Source organism: Corvus hawaiiensis, chromosome 26 (genome assembly GCF_020740725.1).
Source record: "Corvus hawaiiensis isolate bCorHaw1 chromosome 26, bCorHaw1.pri.cur, whole genome shotgun sequence".
NCBI lineage: Eukaryota > Metazoa > Chordata > Aves > Passeriformes > Corvidae > Corvus > Corvus hawaiiensis.
The window spans coordinates 11,174,792-11,195,287 of NC_063238.1; the positions used below are offsets into that span (position 1 = coordinate 11,174,792).

Below are 20,496 nucleotides of genomic sequence, written 5' to 3' on the forward strand. Positions count from 1 at the left end.
GCTCTGTGACTTCGCAAAAGTAATTAATTGCTCTCAACTTGTTCTAAATACACTGAGAATAGACAATTAATGAAAAATACGTGTATAAGAAAAAGGTGGGGAAACCAAAATTTGGATCAAACCAATCCTGCCATAGAGGTGCAATTCTCTTCCCTTTGGGGCGGGCCACTGAGTGGACACAAGCAAGGGCAGGAATATCTGTTGTTCTTGTCTCTCAAAGACACTTCGCCAACAGTTTGCAGGGAGCTGAATAAATTACTCCAGTCAGGATGACTGTGGGACCTTCCAGCTTCCTGAGTAGTAGTAGAATGAAGTGATAAAGTATAGTCTGAAACTTGGATGGGAGAGACATTTTTCAAGCAACAGGAGAGTTTCCCCACATTTTCTCCTCTGTCTTTCTCAGGAACATCTCCTTGAGAGAAATTCCTGGGCACATCACAGTAGTTGGAGCAGCTTCGCCTCCCCAGCAGCTGTATGGGACTGGACGAGTGTCTCGGTTTCCCCAATCTTTGCTACCTTCTTTATTCTTAAATGAGTGGCAGTTGAGTAGTTTAGAGCATATACAGTATGAACTGAAATAGTCAAAGCAAAGTTCCTTCTGCTGTGTGAGCTTTACCTCTGGCTGTGTGGTGGAAGGAGGGTCTGAATGCTCTCTCAGCTCCTTCCCTTGCACAGAATCCCCCTTTCGTCATGGAGTGTTTCTGCCTTTAGTGCCTTACTTCAAGGGAGGTGGAGGAAATACCAATCGGATGGCATTCAAACTGTCACTTGGCCTGTCCCCTGTGCCCAAACTGCTGCTGTTCTTAAAGCCAGAATCTTTTAATGATCCACAGGATTCCAGCTTCTCAGGGGTGGAGAAGTAACAAAGCATTCATCCCATTGGAGCAGGGGGTTATCTGAGCATCCTTGGGCACACTGGCCTCTTGTGCTCCTGACAATCACACTGGCTGACTGGGTTTTCCTGCTCACCCTCCCTTGTGCACAAGATAGTAGCATTTGTCTAATGACAGCAGCCATGGTTTGCAGGCTCACCCAGTAGCGAAGCTGAGCACAAATGCCAGACACACAGACACAGGATGCACACACAGAGAGGACTGATGTTCAGTCACACAGACTGCCATGAACAAGGCGTTGCCCTCAACAGCACCCACTCGTGGTACCCATGTGAGATAAACACAGCTAAGTTTCCTCCTCTTCTCTAACTGGTAGAGCTCTATGTTCTGATGAAAGCACATCCTGCCCCCCCTCTGTAGGTTCACAAGCACACACTGGTTCATGGGTGGCCTTGCTATGGGCACAGCCCTTCTGCCTGCCCAGTAGCCCTGCCCACAGTCCCAGCCCTCACACCAGCTTTCAGGTCCTTTACTTGCTGGCTGGTGCAGCTGGATGCACCAAATATGAGCACGCACACAATTGTCCCTTGGGCATTCCACGTTCTGGTCATACTCAAATGTACTATTGTCAAATTTCACCCTTTTAGGCAGAATGTTCTGTTTCAGCCACCATCAAATGTTTCTCTGTCATTTAAGATCCTCTACTTGATCTTAACTTTTTTTGTTTTTTTCTCCTGAGGGTCTCTCAGACTTCTGGTTTGGGATTCTGGTTTTTTTTTCGTGGCCTCTTCATACCAACTGGAAAATACAACTCAGTGAAACTGGGGAATTACAGCCTCGGGACTCCAAGATGCTCCTTAAACTTAAACCCTGTAATGCAGTCAAGTATGTTTTTTCATCCCCAAAGTAAGTATCCAGAAAGAGAGACTGAACAGAAGAAACTAGATATACAAGGGTTCCCTCCTGGTCACAATATCTGGCTTAAGCCCACCATGCTGCCTGAGGCTGGAGTCATTAGCAGCAGTAACGAAGGAGGCTCAGACTGGAACCTAAGACAGAGAAGGGTTAATGGGGTCCATCACATAACCTGAGTCTTTAACTCTTCTTCAGCTGAGAGATGTCCCAAGAACCTGTCCTGAAGTGGCAAAGAGATCAATGCCCAGCTCTGAAGGACCACTGTTCATACAGGTTCACTCACACTGTAATTCCAACTTGGACATTTCCTGGCCTACATCTCCTAAGGACTTCATCAATTTGTGATCATTCTTCCCTCTTTTAGCTGACTAAAGAGTAGGAACTCTTAGTGTGATTCTGGACTGACCTGTATTAAAAGCTAGAATTCAGCTGAAGTGCCAGCAGGGATTTCCTGAAGGTGAGATGACACAAGCCATTTATATCCACTACGTGCACAAGGCCAACAGAATCACTCAAGGCAGCTCTGAGTTCTGCTTTCTTCAGGATAAGAACTAATCCATCAGGAAGGTTTCACTGTGATGACTGTTCCAGGAGACAGGGTGTGAGTTCAGTCAAGAGGCCCACTCAGGCTGTACTTGGCACGTCTATCTCCACACTTCATAGTCCAAGAACCAAGGCAGAGGGCAGACACCACTGGCTGCTCTGCCCTTGCCATAGCCTGAGCCCAAGCATACGGGACACAGAGCCCTCCTGTTATGCTGAAACGACACATGGAGAACCACAGGTGGTGAGCAACAAGCTGGGGAATAATTCATGAGCTCCAGGCACCCCTGTGAAAAGTCTGGTCTGCAAGACTCAACGTACCAGTTACCATGAGAAGGACCTTCAAAAGGCAGTAAGTTTTTCTTTGGTCATGACATCAGGTTAGAAGAACGTGTCCACATGTCACATGCACTGGTCTCTGTCAACAAAGCCTGATCTAGAAAGTAAAAGGCAGCACTTCTCTTTCATAAAGCCAGTTACATCAGACGTCATCATTAGCTCATCATATTTTGATGCCAGGAGTCTTACCTAAAACTGTTGTATCTTCTTTCCAGTATTAATTAACTATAAGAGTGTATAAAGGCAAGGTTCCCATTGGAAACATTTTGCCTTTTACTACATGGATGTTTTCTCTACTTGCTTCTGACTCCACATTGGGAAGAAACTTCCTTCCTTGGTTTCCTTAATGTGGCATTAGTTTCTTCGTATCGCCAACATTTTGCTGAAGACAAGAGAACTGCAGGAGAAGCCTTGTTTTGGTGGGAATGGCAAAATGTTACTAGTATTTGAAAAATAACTTTAAATAAAATAACTTTAATTTCTGAAAACTTTTAATATAAATAGTTTTTCTGCCTCATCCATTTCCCGGAGACAACATCATTCTTGTACATTGTACATTCTTGAATGCTACAAGCATTCTTGTAGCTCTTTTTATTTTTTTTTTCCAAATGACCAATCAAACCTTTTCAACTGTCTTAAATCCACCATTTGGCATAGCAAGGAGAACAAGCCATAACTCTACTCATCTCCACATTTGAGGTCTGCTTCTGCTGACACTGCCATGAAAGACACCCATTTCATCCTGACTGATACAAAAGAGTACTCATAATGAACTGTTCTCATATTAAGCCATGAGATAAACATTTTCAGTTAATATAGCACTACAAAGATGAAAGGCCTTGCAAGTAACAACTAGCTGGAATATAAATTCATCACCAAAGCCTGCTGCCTTTTTAAAACCCAGCAATCCATCTACCCTGGAGTGCTTTAGTGCTACATCTTATACCCTTCTATGAACAAATGAAGACACAACAGAAACATGTTGAAATCTCTAAAGCCATGTAAAACCCGAAGGCATTAAAATTTATTAAATGATGCAATAACAACAGAATTCTTTATTTACAATAGCATTATTTAACATCAAATAAGCAAATAGCATCAGCAAAGCAATATTAACTTGCATAAATGTATTTAAAATTTCTCTGAATATATCTACCTTTGCATAAACTGCTAACACTAGAAATACAAACATCAATGCAGGTGAACAAAGTGATGTTCAGAGTCAACTCCGTTTTGAAAATAAATCACAACCTGAAACACTGTAAGCTTTCTCCTGAAGAACCATAGTTTATATATTGCTTAATTTTACCCTTGTATAATCTTTTCATATACACACATCTCAGATGCAACTTCATGATGAACTGTACAAATAAAACCCACAAATGACATAAAGGGAAAAAAATTAAATGACAGTAAATGTTTGAAGAAATGTGTCCATCATCTCTATTGAACAACATAAAGATTAAGTGATGATGCACTTATTCCAAAATTGTACACAATTCACTATACAAATATAATACATCAGACAGCTATGTAGGAATATACAAGACTTAAAAACAGATCTAAGGCATTATGCTAGATTTTAGCATTTTGAGGTTCTTGCACATAGCTTTTACCTGTAGTAAGAAACTTAAAAGATTTTGTTTTAGTCTACAAAGAAACACCAGGGAGAAAATTCTAATTAAAATCAAAGCCACTACAGTAAATTTTCTTTTGTGCAGAGAATGCTTTTGCTCTTAGGCAGCATACTACCATACAAATACTAGAAAACTTTTAAATTCACACCAACAATTAATGGCTTAAGTTGCATTTCAAAACTGATTGTGTATCTTTGGGTTCTGCAAGTGGAGCTGTGCCACCCATTTCTTCTGTTAAGCCCATATGAATTCCGCTTTTAAACAAAGATTAAAAAATGTATTGTATAAACTGCAAAAACATTGCTTTTAATTAATACAGGCCCAAAGGGATACTGGTGTGGGACAATATTTTAAGGATTGAGTACAAATTAACTCCTTGTAGCAAAACAGCTCACTTCACTTTTTAAACTCACCACATTACATGAACACTTAAACAGGTCGTGCGACCGTGTATATATGCTTATTTTTCACATTATGCGCCTTTCACATTTAAGAATGTAAATAGAACACTGATTAATTGTTCTCTTAAACAAAATCCAAGTACTTTCTCCGACAAATTTACTGTATACAGGATGAAAAATACTGATAATGAAGGGAATTGATTTGGCTTTTTTGTTTCTATAGTGATCAATATGATCAGAAGATTCCTTCACTCACTTTTCTCTTTCATTACTTAGAAGACGACAAAAGTCACAATGAACCCAAACGGAGCCAAAGTGATAGGTACAATCTCCTTTCTTTCAAAATGTCAATGGATGATGAAGTCTCATAATCACTACAGATATGGGTTTGCAGGTCTGTTGTGAAATGGGACAAATTTAAACTATTTTTTTCCACTGTGAAAAAGAATAATCTATCTGCAGAGGTTACAGTTAAGAACCAAAAAAGAATGGAATAGCAAAAAATTATTTTAAAACTCATTTACACTTTGTGGTGCATGAAATTAATTCCTTCAAATTTATACATTTCTTATATAAGCAATTTTTTGTCAGATATATAATGCAAGTTCAACACTAATGTTGTAGTAATGAGGCTGTGGAGGTCAGGGCTGATGGTTATTTTTTCCCATCAGCAGGTGAAAGAATGACTCAGCTGACTAAATATTCTGTTTGAGTTTGGCAACAGAGTGGTGACAGCTGAAAAATTGTTGCTTCTCTAGAATGGTGGCACTGTCTTCTTAAGGGATGAACACAGAAACAGCCTTTACCATATTTTCCTCAGCCTTAACATAGAATGGCTGCTATTTCATTCAAACTCCCACCTGAATACCAAAACAAATTAAATGACAACACGACAAACCTTTCAATACCAAAAGGCAGGGCTGATTAGATATTATAAAATGCATTGCATTTTACATTACACCAAAAAAATTGCGTTCAGGTTAGAAAGTTTGTGGATTAGTGTCCTGGTTCCGGCCAGGATAGGGTTAACTTTTGCAGTAGCCAGGAGAGGGCATGGCTAGGACCCAGAGGTTATTCTATACCACCTCACATCATTGCTGGGGCGGGGGAAAGGGAGTCTCTTCCCAGGAGAAGGGCTCTCTTCTGGATCAGCGCAGTTGCGGAGGGAGCGTCGGGCACGTCGTGGGTTTCCGTGAGAATCGTTTGTCTCTTTCTTGTACCCTCTGTCACTAGTATTGTAGCTGTCACTGTTTTTTATCTCATTGCTGTTTCCATTAAATTGTTCTTATCTCAACCCATGATCTTTACCTTTTGTGCCTCCAATTCCCCTCTCCAACACTCCACAGGGAAAGATGGAGGGGGAGCGCGGTTTGGAGAGTCTCACTGGGAGCACTAAATTAGGGAGTACCATTCCTAAACAATTAGGAGTCAGCAGAAAGAAAACAAAGGTCAAACTCATCAATTTCTTAATATTCCAAGTCCTCAGAAACTGATGTCAGTATAGTAAAAGATTATTCAAACCACAGTGGGCAAGGAAAAAAACCAACATGCCGTAACAGTGGCCTGCTTAGTAACAGTTTTTCTAAGATTTGTTACGAAAAGATATAAACATACAAAAATCAAGAACTGGTTCCTACAGTGGCTGCATATAATATAGGTTAGTTAAATGATATTATGAGCAGAATCACAAGGCTTAGAAAATGAGAAGTCTCAAGCCTACAAATTAGGTCTAATCAAGGCATTGTGATCCTTTACAAAACACTTTTCCAGGAGACACACACGGCTAAGAAGATATCTAATTTAATACTGAAGTACCTCATTTGGAATCAACTTCACAACATGTATATCTCACAAAAATTATACAAGTAAAACACTTAAGTTTTCAACTTAAATTATTGCTTGTTTACATATAAACTGGATTTTATGTACCTTACAAAACGTCCTTGTAGTCCACACTGCTTTAAAATAATGAGAAACACGATAGTGGTGAAGTCTGTAGTGATATCTGCTATAGGTATTACAGGAATTGTTATCTTCCCAGCTAAGGGGATGGGAACCAGAAATTATCATGCTTTACAGCAGGTATCTTTGATATTATGCACCCATTCTGCCACTACCATAATCAGTACATGCATTACCATCGAACTTTGCTGTTTGGCATCCAGTAACTGGCTGTGCAGATTGCTGGAAACACACCTAAGGAAATAACGGAGTAACCTGGTTTTTAATTCTATTAGAAAGAAGAAGATGACAGAGGTCAGGAGAGCCAAGTTAAAAAAAACAGATTTGCTGATTGTTAGGAATTTAATTAAATGAGAATGTAACCAACTTGTATGTTTGGATTCATGACTTGCATCATAAACACTACCACAAAACCCAACCAAATCACCCCTTATAAACAGCCCTCTCGCAGGGTAATTTTCATCTGTTTTACAACTTTAACCCCATTCAAAATTGGTCTGTATAGTTTTCTGCATCAGTTGATCTTCTCTGACTTGCTGTCAGTGGAACGTGCTTGTTGGAGGTCTCTATATGTACCAGACGTTGCTTCTACGCCCTCCTCCATGCCTCCTCTCCGCCCCAAAATGCAGGCCTTAGTCTAAAACACCAGTTTTCAGACAGAACTGAATCCTTTGCACCAGACTGAGTAAGCCAGGGAAAACAAAGCAAAAAAACCCCAAGGTCTAGAACTAAACAGAAACAGAACAAGAGCATGGTTGTTTTTCCTTAAATACATACATTTAAATACATTCAATCTGACATGGTTTATGAAAATTGCCTGTCAACATTTACTTTGCAGGAGAGATCTAAGTTGCACTAAGGTGAATGCAGTGAACAGACTGAGCAATGTCTGTACGCTAGCTTCAGACTGTCAAAGAAGAGGCTGCTCTTCGGCAACGACCACCCAGCTCCCCTCAGGAAGGCAGGGCTGAGTCCTGTCGGCAGCAGGCAGCCGCCGGGGCTGGCAGCTCCGCTGGGACACGACAAACAGACGCAGCTCTTCAAACTGGTAAGGATTTGGGGCCCTAAGCCCAGTCAGCTGAAGAAAGGAGCAACCAAACCACCCTCAGGGTCAGCAATATTTCTGCAAAAGAAGAGAAATGGGGAAAAAACCAATGAATTCTTCCTGCTGGGATAGTGAAGATAGATAGGTCAATGAGATCTGGGACGTTGGAGTGCAACATCTGCTGTCAACTGTGCATTCCTGTAATGCTTTACACCTGAAATTTCATTGGAATTTATAAAGCTGAACTATTCTTTGTGTACACTGATACAACTGACCAGCAATTTAGTTCCTTTGGTATCAGTGGGGCTTTAATTTCACTGCATTCTTAGGTCCTTAATTCATTCCAATTATCCTGGATATTATAGCAACTCAGGATCATCCATCTTTTGTAAACTCCAGCTGAAGGCATGGCAATAGGGTTTAAGAGAAGTCTCATTCTCACAATATGTGCAAAAACCTCTCTTACTGCTGCATCACCATCAAAGGAAAAAACTGCCCTGGCTCACTTTCCCTTCCAAGACTCATAATGAAAAAGGGAATAAAGAAGTAAAACCAACTTCAGCTATCGATCCCTAGAGATGTTTTTTACCTCATACTTAATACCCTTGCAATGTCTTTACACAAATATAGTACAAACTGGTTTCAACTGAGTTGATTATCTTCTTTCTTATTCAAAAAACCATCAGGATGTGGTTTTCACAGTTGTTTTAAGACTACTCCTTCCAGTGGCTGCAATCTGTGCCTGTCTTCTCTCCTTGTAAATGCCTGCTCCCATGGGGTGCTGTGGTCAGTCAGGTCAGAGAGTCAATCCAGCCAAACTCATTTTCCTACTCCCCTGGGGTTTCTTTTCACTCATATCCTGTGGCTCTGGCCGTGGAGCAGCTCTTTGCTCACAGCTTCCTGCCACGCATAAGGAAGGCCCTGTTTGCCCAGGGACAGGGCTGGTGGGTGGGAAGGCAGGCAGTCTTCTCTCCAGTCCACGTGCAAGCTGCTAGGCTGCCTTCTGGAAGCTGTCTACACCGTGCTTTGGACCTTACCACACCCTCCTCTGCCTTCACACAAGGCACAGAAATGTATGTTTATTGACAAATAAAGTCAGTGTCAGGAAAGCAAGGCCCTATGTTTTGTACATCCTCTATCCCCAGTTTAGCTGGTGCAGCTGGACCCCTCAGGGGGTGACCAGCCATGGGCAGCACTGAGCCCTGATCGTGGCTCCTCCTTCCTTCATCATAGCACAGAGACACCACACTCATATCGCTCATGCCCTGACTAATACGGACAAACCAAACTTTGACTCCTCTTTCTAACATGTTGAGAGGCAGTTCAGGGACCCCGTTAGTGGTTTTTTGAAGATAAAGGGGAAACAAAAGTGAAAATCCAAAGATGTCCTTATTTTCAGGGTGGACATTTAGCAAACAGTATCTCCAGAGAGATACTAAATAAACACTCTCACTATACCAGCAACTTGAAAAAAATTATGTACTGCAACAGTTGCACATTAATTACACGGCTTAAACTTTCTTAAAAAAAAAGTTATGTAGCAGTAGTTTATGGCTCAGTTGCATGACAAAAGCAGTTGTTTAACCTCTATTACAGTTCAAAGTTCAGTGAAAGGTATTTACAGTGTATATAAACTGCATTTGCATTGGCAGTCACAGGTATATTGGTAAAATAAACGTAAAATTACAAAATTTTAGTCCAAAATAATTTGGAAGTACCTTTCCAAATAATTTGAGAGGTTTTAAGAAGTTGCTTTTCTTCAGGTGAGACAAAGCTTCTCTCATGCATTGCTACTGTCCCTCTCATTGTCACGGCACTGACTCCATTATTTTAATTTTACACCCCAGAGATTCCCTGCCCAAAGTCATGCCACTTATTTCTTTTCACCTGCACCCTGACTTATCTCCACCATCTCTTGTACCCTTTCTGTCACATTCACTCTCTTTTCCTTCTCTCTTCAACTAATTTTTAAAATCTACCTCCTCCTTTAGTCTGCTTCTGTCTCAACATCCTTTTCCCCTTCTTTCCTCAGCAGTACTTGGTATTTTCTTCTCTGACAGTCAGGCTTCTCTTAGCACATGAAATTTAACTGGTTAGAGAATGCACTAAGAAGGAGACCTTCTAGCAGCCTGCCAGTACCTAAAAAGGCCCACAAGAGAGCTGGAGAGGGACTTTTTACAATGGCACATAGTGACGGGAGAGGGGGCAATGGCTTTACACTGAAAGAGAGTAGGTTAAGATTAGGTATAAGAAGAAATTCATTACTGTGAATGTGATGAGGCACTGGAACAGGTTGCCCAAACAAGTTGTGGATGCCTCATCCCTGGAAATGTTCAGTGTTGGATGGGGCTTTGAGCAACCTGGTCTAATGGTAGGGGCTGTCCCCATCCATGGCAGGGGGTTAGAACTAGATATCTTTAAGGTCCCTTCCAACCCAAACTATTATGATTCTGTAATAACACCTTGGTATATAACAACTTCTGCTAGAGCAGAACACACTGCATCCTTTCATTAATCAAAGTGACCATGAAATGGTTGCAGAAGAGACTCTTTATGGACAGATCCCTCACTCTTGGAAACAGACATTTGTATATTTATGTGAACAACGAAGGTGTGAGAAGAATTGGCATCCGGGACGTTTTAAATACATATGAATACAAAAAAGACAAGGATACAATAAAATACATGCATGGCTACTTCTACCTCAGTACTTTCACATTCTTCGTTTTCATTCATGTTACTAACTTTTCAGACAGATGTTCCTAATTTCCCCTGCTACTCAAACTCCTCCTCTTGGACAGCAGGGAACGTCACCGCGCCCTGGCCCAGGAGGCCGCGGGGGCAGAGGCGGCGGCCGCCGCTAGATGGCGCCTCCCCCGCGCCGCTCGGCCGCCCGCGGTCTGTCTGCCCGTCCGTCCGTCCGTCTGTCCCTCCCTCCTTCCTTCTCTGTGTCCACAGAGCGCGCCTCCCTCACGTTAATTACTATTATTCAGGGCACTTGTAACGTTGTAAGTAAAAAGATACCGTATCCGCTCCAGCCACAGCATATTCACAGTCCTGCTGCACCCGTACCCCATTTCTTACCCGTGCTGCATCTCCGTCCTGCTTTATCATATCCATTCCAGGCAGCTGGTTTGGAAAGAGATTGCCTCCTCCCCTCATAGCAGGATCATTAACCTATTGGTAACAAGATATTAAGGAGAATGAATCAAAAAACACTTTGGGAGGAGGGCTGGGAATTAAAAAGAAGTGTTACAGACCATTACACTACTTGCATGCACCAACACCCACTCCTAAGACGATGCTACAGTCAGGGAAGTGACTGTAGAGCCAGGCACTCCTCTTGCACAGCATGTGTTTGACTCATATTATTCTGCTTCACAAGTAACAACAAAGATTTAATTCCTGATACTAGGACCCTTATGCATGTTTTACAAAGCAGGCTCCATAAATTAGGTCAATGTTATCTGAAGAGGACATCTCTGCTATCAAAGTTCTGAAAGCAGAAACAAGTAACTACTTTCCTAACCTCAGTAACACATGGCTTTGCTGCTTGCAAAGCACCACAAAATTTTTTCAAAGCCTGATGAGATAACATGTAGACTAAATTATACCAACTACTGACTTAATTTTAACAATACTTTTCTTTTTGTAAGCTATGGGAGAAAGGTAGCATTAAATGGGAAAACATGCAGTGGCATGCTTTCCCAAAGGGATGGTCTCCACAATTTTCTGAACACAGTCACAGGAAAGTATTGAAGCTGAGCATTTCTGCACAACCAAAAGGTCTGTCAAGCTTAGTTATGTGAAAAGAGTAGCTAGCCAAATTTACAGCATTGCTTTCTCAGTCAAAGGATTAATCTCACCATGTAGGAACTGGCATAAAATACAAAACAGAGCCCTTCAGCAAGGTTCTGAAATATTATAAGAAACAGCTTTCCCTAGAAGTTTTACAGGGAAAGAAACCTCTTTCTAGGGAGTCTTTGTTGATTTGATTCTCTCTGTTATTTCCCTCAGAGTAGATGGATGTGATAATAGTGAAGATATAGCCCTCCAGATCTCTCAGGAAGGAAAAAGATGTTTTCTGTGTTACCAGTCCTTTAGGAGACGTGTGTTTCCAAAGAGAATAAATTCTCCCTGTGGAGTAACCCACTTCAGCTACAGCAACCTGCTGCAGCATGGGGGGAATCACAAAATCACAGAACGGATAAGGGTGGAAGTGACCACAGTGGGTCAGCTGCTCCAACCTCCATGCTCAAGCAGAGTCATCCCAGAGCACACTGCTCTAGGGGTTGTGTCTAGGGGCTTCCTGAGTATCTCCAGGGAGGGAGACTCCACAACCTCCCTGGGCAACCTGTCCCACTGCAGTCACCCGCACAGTAAAGAAGTTCTTCCTCATATGCAGGTGGAACTTCCTGTGCATCGGTTTCTGCCCGTTGCCTCTTGTCCTAATGCTTGGCACCACTGAGTAGAGCCTGCAAGAAGAGCCCAACTCCATCCTTTTTACATCCTCCCTCCAGATACTTTCATATATATTGGACAGATCCTGTCTCAGCCTTCTCTTGTCCAGGAAGACCATCTTGAATTTACCACACCAAGCCTTCTCATTTCAGGTCCTCCTGCCTGTTATATCTGTTGCCACTCACTGATTTTGAAAAATGCAATCATATACAACCACCTAAAGATTGTTTTCAGATGCTGCCAGAGACAAGACTACAATTCAATGGGAAAGATAAAAAACTTCAAATATTTGTGCCATAGGAATTTTAACTCCAAAGAAATTGATTAAGTGCTGCAAGCCTCCTAGTGATGCTTTCTGTTTCTTAAAGTGGACAGATTTTTAAACCTGAATGTGAAAATTTAAATCAGAAGGAAAGAGAACCATGTTATTTTATTCAGAAAGAAAGAAAACAGCTTTGCAGCTCTATCTACGTGCATTTGGTGATTCCATGTTTAAAAAGTGCTTTCTGCTATTAATCAACATTCATCAGAATGTGCAAACACAAATACCTTTTCTGATTGTTCAGTAGACAAAAGGAGGCAAAAATGAAAAGCAGAAATAAAAAAAATTGTATCCTGAATCAACAGCAGTTTTGGAACGAAAAGATGACTGCATGATTTGCCTCAAGGCACTTAGGACAGATACAGAAAAGGAAGGTGGCTCCAGGCCACCAGAAAAGGATAGCAAAGGCATCAATGAAGTTTCTATTACAGAATCTCTTTGCCAGTGATGATGCAAGAATCCTGACATGGTATCAGATACAAAAAAACCCCAACCCAAACTCAAAAAACACCCATTAAAAAACCCCTACTATTTTGTCATATGAATACATTTACTTCAGAAGACCTTAAAACACACCACATTAACTTTTCTGACTGCAAAAAAAATGCAGTTAGAAAAGTATGGAGAAGGACAAAGAAATAGACATGTTTTTATAATTTTCTGAAGAAAGGTAAAGTGGTATTATCAGATATTAAGTCTGACTAAAAAGGAACAAATATGTTTTACAATTCCTTTCCAATTAAGCATAATCAATAGTCTTCTGCTAGTAAAGCAAAGTTATATACAAGGTGTCGAACAAGAAAAGTTTCCTACCACTCCAGAGCTCCTTTAATCTGGTATGCTGAATGAAATCAAAATAACATTTCAAGATAACTCTTCTTAGATGCCATGATAATTTTGGCCTGGGGAGTACTGCCCTGTGCAGATTAATGAGCAACTCCTCTGAGTGGACTTCTAAATAGGGGGTTATTTCATATAGTGAAAAGCCTCTTTTCTTGCATAGGTTTCAAATTGCTTCTTTGATAGCTCAGTAAATAGCATGGATCCACGATGCAAAATAAACAACAGGCAAAAACCATGGCAATAGCTCACTGTGCAAACAAGAAGATGAGGACAAGGGCACAGCAGGATCTCTGAATGGTGCAACACCAGCAAGGTTTACTTTCTCAATGCCTGGGGAAGCTGTTTCGGACAGGAGGAACCTGCAGACCTGGCAGCTAGCATTTCAGCATTCCTGGTAGCTGCCTCCTAGAAGAAACACTAGTAAGAGCAGCCTGAAGAGATTTAATGTAATTATGAGAAGATGACAATGAGACAAGATCTCATTCCTCAAATATATAAAAGAGCCTCTAAGTATATAATAATTACTAAGCCCATTTTGGAAATAATCTTTTTGCTTGGTGATGCTTGGAGCCCAGGTGGTAAAAAAGAGAAGTTGGAGACAACAGAAGTATGATCAGATAAATACCAAACTCAGTATTTCTGAGCTCTGGATATATCCGTATGATACAGCATAGTGCCACAACGAGAGAGGAGAGAGCCAACAATACCTGTTTGGTACCAGGGGTAATATACCTGCTTCTCACCAGGTAAATAAGTCCAGGCACCTTACTTCCAAAACCACCCAATAATAATAATGTTGAGGTTTTTTTCAAAAGCTAGAACACATTTGCAGTGTAATCACTGTTACTCTCACTGCGGTTAGAAAGAGACAAGCATGTGAAGTTCAAATTATGTATTATGGAACAAAAAGTGACACTGAATAAGTAAACAGAAGTGTAGGTGACAGTGTAAGAAAACCCCAAAGAATGAATGAAATGGCAACAGTCAGCAGAATTACAGAAAATACAGTCATTTTGAAAACCACCAGTTACAAGAAAAAGTTCAGCAGAGTCTAGGTCACTTGCTAAATAAAAATGTCAAACAGTAAAACACTATGCCCTGAAAATAGGAAAAAGAAGTGTCAATTTTAGTATTCAAGTATACATTTTTAGCTATTCATGTTTCTCAAGAAAGAAAATGTAAAGTAGTACAGCACGTTCCTGAGGACTAAAAAGTGCTGTCTTGTGGCCCAGAAATGGCCCCTCAGCTGTCATCTGGCCACCTCTGACCTAGACCAAGCATAAAACATTTGCTTGCAGATGACACAGGGCCGGGGTGGTAGATCCGGAGGAAAACAGGTTACTGTTACAGAATGAGCCACTGACTTTGCTTAAACACACTCAATCTAAGAAATGCAATTTGATGGAGACAGGCGGGAGGCAACACTTTTGGGAACAAAGAATGCAGGTTTCATCTATGTAGAATGTGTTGAGGAGAATTTGGGGGGTCATCACAAGGCTTTCAGTGTGACATTGTCACCAAAAGAACCAAGACAACCCATGGCCTGGAAGAGAAATTACAAGCAGAACTTGACTTTACACAGCTTTGGTGCAATGACTGTTAAATCACTGTCTCTGATTACTCTGTTCATATTGCCAGGAGGAGGTTACAACGGAGTTTAAAGTAGATCCAAAAATCTACTGGGCTGAAACCCAAATGTTGAGATAGATAAAGAACTTCAGCCTATTCAGCTTACTGGAAGTTAGATAAATGCTATCTTGAAACAAGATCTTATAGTCTAACAGGAAGGAAAAGCAGTGTGACAGCTGTGCCAGGGGAAACAGTAGCCTGCATGGAAATCTTTGAAATAAAACCAGATCTCTTTCTACAACACAGTTTGTAAATTCAGGTTCCTGAGAAAAAAATATGTAGCATGGGTGTGCTGAGAAATCAGATTGGGTCATCACCTTTAAATCCCCTCTCTTTTCTTTTTTGGCTTTACTATTGTTTTACTACATTAAATTTGTGCAACTCTATTCACTTGGGAACTAATAATAAAAAAAGTCTTCCATAATTGGGCTTAGCAACTGGGAATATCAGAGAAGGTGACAGATTTGGGAGTATCAAAATTACTTTGGTTCACCAGTATGTAGCAGCTGTAAAAGACAAATGTGATCTGCAGCTATATCTGTCAGAGTATTCCAAGAGAAATGGGGAAGAAGTAATGTTATGCACATGGCTCTGGTGCTTAGGAAATACTGATTCAAACTAGAACAGCTGCAGGAAAGGAAGGGGAATTTAAAGCCTAAGAGACTGAAAAACCATGGCTTGTTTGGCTTACAAGAAAAACACCACAAAACCCAAAACTAAAAAATCTAACAATCTCAAACTAACAAAAAAAATTCATGTTGATAGAATCTTTTTAAAATATAGGAAAAGAAAAGAGCTATTTAAGGTAAAGGACAATATTGGAAAAGCAAATTCTCTTGTTATCAAATTTAGGCTGCAGAAAGGTCATACATTAACAAGCCATTAACATAACCGGCTTTAAACTGGAACATTATGGTATCAGGAAAAAGTTTTAGCAAGAGATGTCCATAGAAGGAGATGTTACCTGAAGACACAAGAGGTACTTTCCAGCCAATATTTCTAGAAAAAGTCCATAATTTCAAGCCTGTGTTTTTGAACTAGCTGTATTTTAAACAACCTGAAAGTCAGCTTTGAAACAAATACATGAGCCTGTTAATGAAGAGGATTTGTTTGTCACTTATTCATGTACTGTGATAGTTTAATTGCAGGTCGACAAACAGAAATGTTATTTTTCCTTATTTCAGATATCCTAAGCAGCAGTATCAAGTAAGAAAGACTGTGCAAACATCCTCTCAGCAGAAAAGAACAGGTTACTTACCTATTGATTCAGCAACCTATTTTATATGCACCACATTACAAAAAATGTGCATTTTGTGCTTGTAAAGTTGCCACATGGATAATTCTGATAGCTGATTGAATATTTATTGTCTGGGACTACAAACCCTGTGGCAGTTGAAGCATCTTCCAAACCCTGCCCATGCTGGCAGCTTTCGCTCTTCTCTCTAGGAAGCAGCTGCCTGCCATCCAGTTCTAGCCTCCACTGCTGGGAAAATCAGCAACTGCAACTGCGCTACGGAGACTTAACTACTCAGAACAGGAGCTACCATCAGCACGTGCTTCCCATGGAAGTCCAGGAGACAGCCACAGTGCTCTCTACCTCACTGGTCACCTTGGCTATTCGAGTGCAGAGCTAAAACCAAAGCCCTTTTAACATCATCATTTCTCAAGAAAACTAGTAAGAGAAACATAATGCAGTGGACCTGAAAAACTACCGGAAGTAAAAGCAAACCCTCTAGCTGTCATCTCACATCCTTAGATTCTCACCTGCTCAGGACCCATGGAGGACAACCCTGATGTAGGCACAGAGGTCGCTGAGGTCATGCTGATCTGCCCTGTCATCTGGTTCATGTTGTTCATACCACTTGTGTTGGTTGCCATGGATACATTGATGTTCATGTTATTGTTGTACATGCTGGTGCTTGCTTGCTGCCCAAAATGTGGTGGGGACTGTTGTGAAAACATGCTACAGCAAGGAATGGAAAAAGCAATGTGTCAGACTTAGAATGCTGAAGCCACTAAGAAACTTTTTTTAATATATCTTAAGCTAGAATTAGTATATACTGTCATTTATTCCAACTTCAAAGGAAAAACCAGTTTTCAGCTACATTAATGTCTAAGGAGTAGATTTTCAAAATTTAAGGTCCCATGTCTGTGCACAAAAATGCATGCCTTTGCGTGTGAAACTTTGGCAGAGTACAAATCTGTTATGCATGTGCAAGAACAGCCAATTAGCTGTCTAAAGGAGCTTTGTATGTATTTTAAAGTAATGCCTGGAGGGACAGGAAAACACCTTTAACCTCCAGTGTTAGCACAGCACAGGACTGCTGAGCTGAAATTGTAGATGGCGTAATAACCTTTCTTTTTTGCAAAATAGGCTATTTGCATATATGAATACCAGATTTGCACATACAATTATGGCAAGCAGGCTCACAAATATAGACATGCAATTGTGCAGAAATTTATTTACTAGGTCTTAGCATCAGGTTTTGAAAATGTGGCACTGTAAGAAACAACATAAAGTCTAAGACAATTACCCTACATGCTCCTATAAGGGCACTTCTGATCAACTTAAAGAGGAGTAACTCAGGTGGAAAACCTCATCCCAGATTTTATTTAGTCCAAGTGCTTTCTGGACAGTATCTTCCTTCCCATTATGTTGAAAGCCATATGAGAGACTTCTTTACATTTCCTAAAATGCACTCCACTGTTTACACATCAGTCTTTTGTAGTCTTGGAGCATAACTCAACAGCCACTGAAGGAATTATTACTGACAAAGTGTCTGTTTAGAGGATCTGCATTAGACTGAAATACTGGAAAAGCTGCTGTGTCTGTATCAGTGGCTGACTTTCCCTTCCCTGTGAAACACTGCTCCCACAGCTGAGGAAATCTTTCAGGGTTAACGCTCAACCTTGCACTTGGGTACCCTGTTAGGCTCTTGCTGTGCACTCAGACTTGGTGGAGTGCAACAGCATTCTGGGCACAGGACCAAACCCAGAAAATCCCACCATTCTCTTCCTTCCAATTCCATGTCTTTTCAGGCCACCTCACCCCAATTTGAAGTTGTTATCTGGATGGCTGAAACAGTACACTACAGATCATTGTGAATACTCAGTGGCTTGTGTAAGCACATTTGACATGTCTCTGCTGTAGAGCTGCAGTTCAGCAAAGCCAACCATTGGACTTATGGAGCTGCCCCTGCTGCCATTTTTGGCAGAAGCCATGACAGCAACAGCTATGCCCCCTGCAGATGCTTCAGGAAGACAGTGAGGATGAGGCATGGACAAGGATGAGGATAAGAGATAAATCAGCTGCTTTAGGGGCACCTTACTTGGATGAGCCTCATCAATAAAATACTGGTGTTCTGGGTTTATTAAATCTTTGTCAACTAGCAGGAAAAAGATTTGTTGCTGTGCTAGGACACTCAGCCTGAGAACTTCAGGATGACAAAAGCACTGTGCTAGAGACAGCTGTGTGCACCCCCGTGTCAAGTGATACAGGCTGTACCTGATAGCTCCTCCCATCTTCCAAGGAAAAGCTCAGATCACTGTCATCTGGAAGCTCACTGCTGCCTACTGATAGTGTTCAACATCCAATCCATTTGATTTGGACAGACTGATTATTAGAGCTACACCCACAGGGGCAGGGGCCTCAGCTGAAAAGGTGACTGCATGCGTGAGGTATTGCTACAATGCTGTCAGAGAATGACAGCTATATGCTGACCCCCAGCATGTGCAAGCACTAATGGGCTGAACCTGGTTACACTCCAGCATTTAAAGTGGGAGGTGATAATCCAGTCATTGCAATTCCAGAGCAGTAGGGAATGCATAGGCTCTGGCTCAGCTGATCCAGCCATGTGGAAAGCAGTGTGGGAGCATAACATGAAAATCATATGCAGAAGAAATGCATCCACACAAACATTAGGGGCTGGAGTTCACTGCGCAGCACAGGTGCTTCTTAAGGGCACACAGTGCTTGATCAGTTACCACAGACAAAGCAATGCATTGTATGGATGCAGGTCTTTTAGCTATGCACTCACTTCGCCTTGTATGAAGACAGAATTTAAACCAATTCGTCAAGCCAAATTGAAAAGAAATCTCTTTTAGGATAGATAGTTAACAACAACTAAACACGCGAACAATTACATAAAACAAGCCCATAAGTAAGTGTAGACCATAAATGACCCCATTATTCTATGTGTTCATTTTGGTTTTCTTCTGGATTTACCTGTTACCACCCATATTCCCTTGTGCCCACCCATTCATCTCCGTAGAAGACTGATAGGCAGGATTAGCCTGAGACTGCTGAATCATGGGGCTTTGAGTGTGAGCCAGCCTTGGTGACATCAGTGGACTCTGAGGCGTGGTGGCCCCTGTGAAGCCTGGATCGGGCTGCTGACTAATACCTGAAGAAGAGAACAAGACATTTACCCACTGTACATTCAGAGTTAAAACAAACCAAGAGCTCATACCTGCTGACTTGTCCTTACACAGTCCTACTTATATTATCTGGAACCTTTAACTTTGTGTCTCTTCATTTTCATAAAGCAGTTACAAATACATGGAGGGAAAGCACTATTATGAAACATTATTACTATTAGAAACTGGTGTAAAGGATAATAGATCAGTAAGAGTAGATACCAAATTGAGAAATGGATGGGCATAATTTATTATATCAGCAGAACTTTCACATAACATATTATTTAAAATAATTATAACTTATACAGTAGGTATAAATAAAGAAACTGTATAACAATAACTGTATGGAGGTAACTGCCCAGAACAACGTGGTTTGTGGCTTTGTAAAACAAAGAAAGGAAATGGTATTAATTATCATATTACACTTTGGGTTAGGGGTAGAGAATTGAATGCCTTATCTAAAACTGATATATATTATTTAAATTAAAGAGTTTTTTGTTTAGTTCACTCAAAATTCAGAGTCCATCAAGCAAATACATACACATATATGTGTTTGTGTGTGCATACACACATTTATCTGCATATATCTATATATAAACAAACACACTGCACTTCTGCTACTGCTCAAAGAGCGAACGATGCTTGGAGAATAACTGGTACTAGGGCTAGGAAAGTGGAACCTCCAAGGGGTCCAAACCACCATGGTTTCCACTCTTCCCAGGGAGCCAGGCAAGAGCCTGTGGACCAGGGGCTTGGACCCAGCACAGGGGGGAACACGGGGGAGTCAGGACTGACAAAATGCACTGAGGGGGGGTGGAACCAGTACCGTAGTTTGGAGGAAATGGAAACTGCTGTGCATTTGCCTGCGGGATGCGCGGGTTGCTCATGGTTGCTGGGATGCCACCGGTGGCCACCATGCTGGGGGTCATGCTCAAGCCTTGCCCTCGCATCATCAGCGTCCGCTGCTGCACCTGCTGCTGCTGCTGCATCTGCCGCTGCCGCAGGTGCTGGCTCAGGATCTCCCGCTGCCTCTGCGCCAGCATCTGCGCGTTGATGGGGCCCTGTGGGAAAAACCACCGCCACCCATCAATAACCCTTCAAGGCAACCCAGCCTTGGAGGCATCTCCACTAGAGCAATCTGGGAGATTCC

The 20,496-nt window shown here is 41.4% G+C and overlaps 1 protein-coding gene across 5 annotated transcripts in view; it reads right to left on the bottom strand.

Annotated features, from left to right (window-relative positions):
• Positions 1-3,612: 3,612 nt before the first annotated feature.
• Positions 3,613-20,496, bottom strand: part of NCOA2 (nuclear receptor coactivator 2) — a 189,801-nt gene continuing 172,917 nt past the window's right edge. For all 5 annotated transcript variants that reach the window (XM_048286206.1, XM_048286208.1, XM_048286207.1 and 2 more), the window contains 5 exons: positions 20,173-20,407; positions 19,156-19,333; positions 16,695-16,893; positions 10,760-10,852; positions 3,613-7,753 (listed from right to left, as the gene is read on the bottom strand). In XM_048286206.1, the coding sequence (XP_048142163.1) occupies positions 7,742-7,753; positions 10,760-10,852; positions 16,695-16,893; positions 19,156-19,333; positions 20,173-20,407 (717 nt within the window). In that variant the 3' untranslated portion in view covers positions 3,613-7,741. The remainder of the gene's footprint in view (positions 7,754-10,759; positions 10,853-16,694; positions 16,894-19,155; positions 19,334-20,172; positions 20,408-20,496) is intronic.